Source organism: Aplysia californica, unplaced genomic scaffold, assembly GCF_000002075.1.
Source record: "Aplysia californica isolate F4 #8 unplaced genomic scaffold, AplCal3.0 scaffold00135, whole genome shotgun sequence".
NCBI classification, from domain to species: domain Eukaryota; kingdom Metazoa; phylum Mollusca; class Gastropoda; order Aplysiida; family Aplysiidae; genus Aplysia; species Aplysia californica.
This window is the reverse complement of record NW_004797405.1, coordinates 1,281,419-1,290,778: the sequence shown is the minus strand read 5'-3', so window position 1 is coordinate 1,290,778 and position 9,360 is coordinate 1,281,419. Positions and strand designations below refer to the sequence as shown.

The following is a 9,360-nucleotide window of genomic DNA, read 5'->3' as shown; positions in this document are numbered from 1 at the left end:
GGTGATTAAAGAATTATTACATAAAGTTGATTTTGGACCTCATTTGTCACACCCAGGTATCCCACCTTTTGGCAAATGCTCTACTAAAACTAAGTAACTCCTTATCCCCCCACCCGGGGCGGTGCAACTGACTGAAGTGTCTTTAGACCATTCCCAAAGGGAGGACATTAGCCAGTTCTTATGTACAGTAGAATTTTAAATGGGCTGATTCATCAGTGTCATGCTCAAAACTGTGCCTGAACTGCAACAGGGAACTGCTGCTTTTTCTTCCTTAATCCTTACTATCATCATTTTTCCTGTACTTCTTTTGTATGTTTGTCACACTCTTGTGACCCTCTATTTCCGGGGTGCCTTGATAGTTGAAGCAGACTTTGTGCTGTTGAAGTTACAGAGGTGAACAGAGTAAGCCTGATTCCCTCTAACGATTTCTCTGTTGACATCCACCCCTTGGCACTCATATGACCTTATGCAGTTGTGAGCGCCGTAAAAACTTTACTAAAACTAAAAACTAAAATTCGCTCCTTCTTGATCCCCAAAAAACTGATTGCATCACTTTTCCTCTTGATGGCTGCACCTTTTCCTTCTTTTGGTGATCAAGACGAGGGTGATTCCCACTGCATTGAGGTAGATTTTGACTCAGGATCGTAATGGTGGACTCATGTCTCATCCATGGTTACAAGTCTTTCAAAAAATTTAGTTTCATCCTTTTCATACAGACCAAGCAATTATTAACAATAATCAACACATTGCACTTTTTGAGAGGAGTAAACAAACGTGAGGCCCATCTCGCAGATACCTTGGTCATATTCAAATGTTCATTAAAGATTGGCTCAACTGATCCAATGCTAAGCCTAGTTTCTTTGCTCAAAAGTTTGACTGTCACTCCCCTATCAGACAACACAAGTTTCTTGATATGCAACACATTCCCTTCTGTTGTTGCTGTCACTGGGCGACCATCATGGTGGCAATCTTCAATGTCCACAAATCCGCATTGGAATTTTTTACACCCAAATTTTATCACATAATAGGATAGGCAATCAGTTCCATATGCAGCATGCATCTTCGTAAAAATATACTGTTGTTGCTTGCATTGCAAGAAAAAAAACTTCATTACTGCCCTGTGCTCAATCTTCTTCATTTTTATGTTGAAACTGGAGAACATACCTCCATTCACTTACAGTGTGCTGGTGGTAAATCCAGTAATCGGAAATTCCCCAAAATTGATATATGCATTCTAGGAAGATGATTGCTGGATTTCACCCCAAATTCCAGCTTTCTACCTTTATTCCTTCATGGTCCAGTAAAATAACTTTTGGTATGCCCCTTGTATGTATATTTAGTGAGACTGGCCCTCACGCAGAACAAAGAGAGTGATGGACAGAGTTTTCACACCCAACTTTCCACGGGTACAGATCTAGGACTGGTCGGATGATATGTGGTTAGGCTCTCGGACTCACAACCGTAAGGTCGTGGGTTCGAATCCCATCAGGGGCCCGACGTTGTGTCCTTGGTAAAGGCACTTTACACGAATGTTCCTCACTTCACCCAGGTGGGAATTGGTACCCGGCTATAGACATCGAAAGATCTTGTCAGTTTGTTAGTGTTTGAGCACTTGATCAGCTGCTTGCACAGTATGCTTCACGGGAAGCTGAGAATGTTTTGGAGTGTTCTTTGGTTTGCTGTAGTAATAATTTAGTGTAAAACGCATAGAGCCTGCTGTTGAGCGGGGATATGCGCTATACAAATGCTATCTATTATTATTATTGTTATTATTATTATTATTATTATTATTATTATTATTATTATTATTATTATGTTGGGGAAGGACTGAAATTTCATTTGGTTGGTCACTCGAAACGCGTCTTTGAGAGAAGGTTTCTGATAGGTGTTTGAGTGACATAATGTTTAGTTACGCCTGTAATGCGCAACACACATGAATGCTGTTGAACACTAGATAGGCCTCAATAGGATAAAAAGTTAGTAAAGTAATTAGCTGCACTGGAAGAACTTTTAGCATACTTGTTCAACGAATCACAAAAGAAATGTCTCGGGGAATGTCTGATTCTGATGTCATTCATGCATTTACCGAGTTGCAATAGATGACAGGCTGTAGGGAAAGCAGCGTGGCTGAGCGCTTTTCCCTATGACTAGATCTATCTCGAACAGTTTCCTTTTTGTTCCCAACATTTTATAGTGCTCATCAGTACAATGACCCCACCCATTCAACGCCTTTGTATTCATTATAATTCATAACCGCAGTCAGGGAAACCTTCACAAAACAGTCATGTGTTGTCACATTATCTGCCAAAGTGACCCCCAACCCCAAGGAAAATAAGCTGACTGCATCCCTTTCTCCCTTTGCACAGGTTCATGTAAATGCGCGCTCTGTATAAACACACGCTCATTTGCCCTCCCGAGCACTGTGCATTTAGGTGGAGACTACTGTAGTACATCTTCTATGTGCACTGATAATGGCCTACGTGGTTTATCGTAGTGTTTAGTAAATTGAAAAATACTTTCAAATTTGATATCTTTTCCTAACTTGTAATGTAATGTCTTTTTTTTCTTTGTCTAAATTGGCATTGATTTGATGCAACAAATACAAGAAGTTCCATGTTTACAATGGTCATGTGTCATGTTCTCCCCACAGAGAGCACGGACAGTGAGGAGTCCGATGAGGAGGGACTTACTCTATTGCAAAGAGCGGAGCACGTCAGAAAAAGTCAAGGTGAAGAAACATAATACCTCCCCACTACCCCCCTCTCCCAAAAAAAATAAATAAAAAAATAAAAAGATAAAAATAAAGAAATAAAAAGCAATCTTTACCTACCCCTGCTGGAATTTCTGTAGTCACTTGCATATCGCTAGCTGCGTGATTCAACCGTCTAAGTGACAAAATTTTTGAATATCACTTTTCGATCCCATTATGTAGTACAACCTTTGATACCCCTTCTGTTGAAATCCCGAGTTTGAAAGGTTACTGCAAAGCATTTCAGTCCTTCAATAAATCAATTGCCTACTCTAAGGTATCGAATAAAAGGGGCGGGGGGGGGGGGGGCCGGCGCAAAAAAACCCTGAAAATTAATAAGCAGGGGAGGGAGGGGGGGGGGGGCTTATTGGATACCTTAGAGTATATCACACCAGTCCCCAATTTCCACGTGATTCAGCCGCCTAAGTGCCACTTTTGCAGCCCAGTAGCTAATGGGTGGTTGAATCATGCAGATTCAGTGGCCTGTTGAGGTGTTCACCTGTCGCGTAGGCGGCGTGACCCACGTACGACTGTGGCCTTTGTCAAAACAGACTGGAGGGTTACATCAAAACAAAATGCTGCCTTTGCTAACTTCGACTCCGTTCGAACACTATCGATAGCCAGAAGATTTTGTCATGGCAGTTTGCATAATCTATCACTTGGTTTGGTAGTGTAGTTGAGAAAGGGCAAGATGGCATAAAGGAATATAATAAATAGTAATAATAAAATAATAAATTACACTTTTATTTGTCCCAGAAGGGCACTTTGTTTTACATTTCAAACATACATACATAAATACATGATTATAGATACGTTCATACATAAATACATACATGCATAAATACATACATAAATACACACTATTACACAAATACAGAATAGTTTACAAACAATGCCACTGTCGGTCGCCACTGTGCAGCGCCCTGAAATTTGAGCTAGGTTTGTCGTGTTTTGCTCAAGGACACACTCCAGTGACCACCCATCTGATCCCCGTGTCACCGACACTTGCTTGACATTGCTGGAGTCAAAACTCACCACTCACTTAGCCACTGGAGCCCCCAATATGTTAATACTGACTCGACCAATTTGGTAAATTGTGACAAAAGCTACTGACGAATGAATTTTGTAAAAAGTCTATGATTGACAGCTAAAGGGCGCTTATTTCACATTCTGCACAACTAATGGAAAAGGAAAATATTTTTGTCCCAACTTTTCGTGTTTCTTAATTTACTTGAAGTGTGCACCCCTTGCCGTGTCTGTCATGTACCTTCTTGAATTATTGATTCGTTAATAAGTGCCGAGTAGATGATACTTAATTTGTCACTTTAAAAAAAATAGCTACTTGTAAACGTATTTGCCCCGAAATTTCTCTCTTCAACAAACCTTCAACCTCAACTCTCCAGCTCTACACTTCAATTTTAAACAAATCTCATACATTCTACCTATATGCAAAGAAATGAGTTTGTATATGACTCCCCTCACACAGTGGTTATTCATGACTATTGCAAAGATAGTTCATATGACTTGGAGATGGGAGCTCCACGATTGTCAAATACAAGAGAGCAGAAGAGGACAACCAATTTTGTTATAAGTAATTCTTCGACAAACTTGACGAAATTGATTTCCCATTACTACAGACAGAATACAGGGAAAATCTATTTTGACTAACTCTTTCAAAGCCTCAGAGGCCTTTATAGAGAGTACCAAAGAAAATGGAAAGAGTCACACATTGTCCCAGACGACGTTAGAGAGATATTGAAAAAGAGCAAACTGTTGTTATGTGTATGTCGAAAGGATCAATGTGATGTATGCAAGGTAAGAGAAAGAATCTAACAAGAAGCTTGCACAAAACTCAGTAGATGGGACCAGATTGTGTCTCGTGTGCATGGACTTGGAAGCTGATTTGTTAGCATCTGCTTCACTGTATCATAACATGGCCAAATTAGCTGTCTATATTTTTTAAGATTTGGTAACCAAAGATGTGAAGTGTCACGTTTGGCACGGAGAAGGACCATTGACTGCCAATGAATTCTCTTCTTGTGTGAGTAACTTCCTGAAGGAGCCTACTGACAATAAATATGCCAGTGCCAGGTTCATTATACACACAGTACAGTGATGGCTGTACTTATCAGACCACAACGCTATCTTGCCAAATGCAATCAGTGACATTTGTACCAGATAGAACAAAACTGTTGAATACAAGTACCTAGAAAAAGAACAAACACAAATGGAAGTGGACAGCACACACAGTGTAATTGAAAGGTCCTTGAAAAATAGTATTGTCTATGTGCTCACGGATAATCTTTAATGTGTTTAAGAAAGCAAGACAACACCCCCATCCCTTATAATGCTTGAGTTCTGGACCATTCAGACCTGGCTGAAACAAAAACGACCCCATTGTCTCAAACGTTCGTTGCCTTTGATACACACTGTACAAAAACATCCAGTGCAAATTGAACGTTAAGATGATCTTTTTTACTAACTCCGTGAGGCCAAATACAGTCTTGCCCCAGAAGACCCAACCAATTAACTGAAATAATTACTCCTTTCTTTATAATTACTCTTAAAATCTATTATGATTTGCTTTTGTCGATTACTCATACGCCATAGCGATCATTGGCGGTTGTCGAGTGGCGTTGATTAATGTGATTCAAAGGCCCAGACGCCGTCATAACTGTCACTTACGCGGCTGAATCACGCAGATTTGGTTGCTTTAAACCGCCTATGTCCAGTTACTTATGTAAGAAAGCTTTTTTTTTTTTTAAGTTGGTTACAGACCATCGTCCTATTTCATATTATATCATATATCTGAATTTCAGATTCGTAGGTACGAGCATAGAAAAATTTGTCTCTTGACACTTACTTGACTTAGGTGGTTGAATCACGCGGCTAGCAATATGTTAAAGATACCATGTAAATATATTCGGTGTAGTCAACTCCCTGGGGGCATGCTTGACTGTGTTCAAATTTCTGATAGGGAGGTGCCATGTACCTCTACCATAATAATATGTACATGGTAGATGTTAGGTCTTTTATTCTTACGACCAGGTGCTTGATCCCACCTTCAAGGGATGTAACAACTCTAAAATGTTGAGGAAATGAGATGGCTGTGTCCCTTTCCCCTTTGCATGGGTTCACGTAAACACACACTCCGTGTAAGCGCACGGTTAGGCGGGGAAGACCCCTGCGGAGCACTGTGCATTTAGGCTGAGACGACTGTACAGAGAAAGGTCTAGATCTGGGATTGGTGAAGAATGTAACGGGTTTCGTGTGGGCTACATGACTAAGAGACTGATAGGACTGAATTGACTGTACAGATTTGAGTCAGTGGATTAACATAACCATTTTGATGGGTGACCTGACCAGTCTGGGAGATGCATTATCAGAACTAGTGTTAAAGAAAAAAATAATACTGTGTATATAAGCTGCATAGAGTTCTAAGGAAATGCGCTCGGTTAGCGTATCGGATAAACTGTGGCTTTGAAGATATTTATTCTATTGATTAGCACATTATATTCCAAACGAAATGAAGGTAACATACAAAATTATTTTGGCTTCTGTCTTCTATCAGGTATGTTTGAGACGGAGGTCTGGTTTGGTGAAGAGGCGGACTCTGCCACATTGATGAAGGAATGCAAGAAAAATCCAGGACACTACAATTTTCGTCACGTCAGCGACTTCAGGCAACACCACTTGCCTCGTGAATACAAAGAAAGAAAATTGCATCGGGCTATCAAGACTTGTGCTGATTTGACTGTGAAACTCTCAGTCTTCTTCACTAGCCGTGACCGGCCAGAAAAGTATCCAGGCTCAGACAGGTTATATCCGTTTTATCAGAGCAGGGGTAATTTTCAATATCGACGGGGCGGCACTGGTTGGGTGTGGAAAGTGGAAGAGTATGGAGAAGGGAAGAAGGAGAAAAGTGGTCCTTGTGAATGTCAGGAATGCAAAGGATCTGACAATCCTCATAAAGTGTGGTGGGAGATAATCATTATGACGGCTGCGCATGTTGTATTTGATGAGAGTGAATGCATCAAAACGTATGTGACATTTTGGGATGAGATGAAAAGTAAACATTGCCCCGTAAAACTTAAAGGCCATGGTATGGGAGACAGCAGTATTGCGGCAGATAGAGGTATGTTCATGTGTGTGACCCATGATGCTGACTTTTGCAGAAAGCTGAGAACTTTATGTAAGAGAAGGGCTGAATTAACGGGCTATTGCGATGATAAATTTTGTACTAATGACGTTCGAGGCTTATCAGTTGTTATTTCTCATCCCCATATGGATAAAAAGAGGATAACTCTTGGGTATGGTATTGCCCGAGTAGACGAAGAGCTGGCATCATATTACTCCTATGATGCAGACACATGTTTTGGGAGTAGCGGAGGTTTTGTGTGGGCTGTTGGATGGGGTTCACATCATGGTTCAGTAGCTCCCCACAGCTATGGCTATGAGAAAAATTCAGATTACCTTTTTTCTACTAGTCACAATAAGAGTGGTTGGAGCTGGCCTCTGAATTAGACTTGACTGCATGGTGTTGGAAGTTTATAGATTAGGCCTGGAGTCTTATTGTAAAAGACTGTAGATCTAGTTTTGGATGAAATTTGAGTTTATCGATTCCACCTGATAGGTCAAAACAGGGCGCAAAATTCTGGCTTAGCGTGGTATCATATTATAATCAATATTTTAATGAAATATGGCGGGGAAAATGTTTTGAAGATATTCAAAGAGACTGGCTGTAAAGCTGTGTTTGTTTGGCTCTCCTGCACATTTTACGAAATTGAATATTCTGTAGTTTTAACTCTGTGTCGGGGGGGGGGGGCTTATTTTGGTATGAAATCTGAAACTGACATGCACATCACTAAACTGGTCATTACTCCAAAACAAGTGAACATATTTCTATAGTTCTTCTTCTAATAAAAGGGCTCCCAGTAAAAGAGACCTGCTGCTGAATAATAATTGGACGTCCAAGTTAACGTAAAGGAATGCACTGGGAGAGGCTTGCTGGAAATAAAGAGTTAAAATAAAACTCCAGGGGCTGCTGGACTCATCATGAGATTGCGGGTTCAGAGATTTTGAGGCTCAGCTCTGTCTGATGTTGTGTCCTTGGGAAAGACACATTACATGAATTTTCTCATTTGGTTACATCCTATCAGAGATGATGGATGTCGAATGCGCTTGCCCTGTCCCTTAAATAACCTAACAGTGAGTAACAGTGTCACAAGGGTTTAAACTGTACAAATTCATTTCAGACTTGACAGCTGTGCCACATTTACTAACGATAAATAAAGCAAGCCTGCCAACTGTCCCAAACTTTTCAAGCCCCCCCCCCCCCCCCCCCCCCCCTCGAGCGAGTGGAGTTCCTGCGCGCTGTGGGCATCGCTGACCACTTATGACAGCACAGTGCCGAGGGGGGGAGGAGAGAACTGTCCCAAATGTGGCAATCAGGTTGGTCAAGCAGAATTGTTGACATGTACCTCAAGTCTGAGTGTGAGTGTGTGCGTGCGTGTGTGTGTGCACGCGCGCGTGTGTGTTGTTTTTAAATTAATACGCTATTTTTTTTTTGTCCTTTGATTTGTCTGATGTCACTGTAAATACAACTATAATGGTGCATATATATACATATATATATACTATTTTCAATGTTTCAGTTTCTGTTTGATAAGAGTTTTGTGGCACTCCCAACTGTATAAAGTCATATTTGTGTCACGACACGGTGGAATAAGGTGCTCGTCAATTTTTGGACATGTGGAGTTGTTGGTATCGTGTTAAAGCTTGTTCATTTGTCTTGCTTTCGGTGAAAAAAAATACTCATCTATCATTAATAGGCCCCAGAAGTCGAGATATTTGCAATTGAAGGTGATGGGGTCGCCTGGTTTCACGGATAAACTTAGCGAGAATATGGCCACCAAAGTTTGGTGACTTCCATAGCTTGAGTCTTTACAGGCTGCTAGAGGCTGCACATTTACAGTTTTGTGCCTTAAATCAACATGTTTCAGTAAAAAAAAGACACACAGAAATGTGTTTTTAATGGTGTTGAGCCGAAAAAAGAAAATTAGAAAAAAATTGCCCATCGCCAAAAAAATGCAGACTTTTTTTATTTCGTATTTTGACGAGCGCCTGATTTCACCACGCTGCCTCACATATGAGTGTGCAGAACTCATGTTGGTTGTTTTCATGTTAGTTTACAGCTTGATTTTATTTTATTTTTTGGTTGAAGTAAATAATTCTTTTGTAATACTGTAATTTACAATTTTAGAATAGTTCTACTGTCAAGCACTGATAATTCAAACACGTGAGGAAATCAAAAAATGTGTTCGACGCATCATTTATAATTTAGGGTATACGGTAGTACGAAATATTTGAAAGATATCGGAGAATGTCAAATTGTAGAAGAGATTCGAAGAAAAGGCAAAAAAGTTGCAAAGAAAAGGCAAACATTTGCTTATTGTAATGGATGATTCTTCATGAATGTACTGTTTTAGTTTGACACATTTTGTTATTTTCATAAACAGGCGTTATGAGACTTTTTAAAAACTTTCAAGCCAATTGTATTATTAATTAGACCATTAGACTTTAATTTCATTTCGATGTTATTATACAGTGGA

General features: G+C 40.1%; 1 protein-coding gene across 5 annotated transcripts in view; it reads left to right on the top strand.

Moving 5' to 3' along the window:
- Positions 1–8,818, top strand: part of LOC101851797 — a 27,988-nt gene extending 19,170 nt beyond the window's left edge. For all 5 annotated transcript variants that reach the window (XM_005096700.3, XM_005096701.3, XM_005096702.3 and 2 more), the window contains exons 3-4: positions 2,651–2,728; positions 6,321–8,818. In XM_005096700.3, the coding sequence (XP_005096757.2) occupies positions 2,651–2,728; positions 6,321–7,273 (1,031 nt within the window). In that variant the 3' untranslated portion in view covers positions 7,274–8,818. The remainder of the gene's footprint in view (positions 1–2,650; positions 2,729–6,320) is intronic.
- The last annotated feature ends 542 nt before the right edge of the window (positions 8,819–9,360 follow it).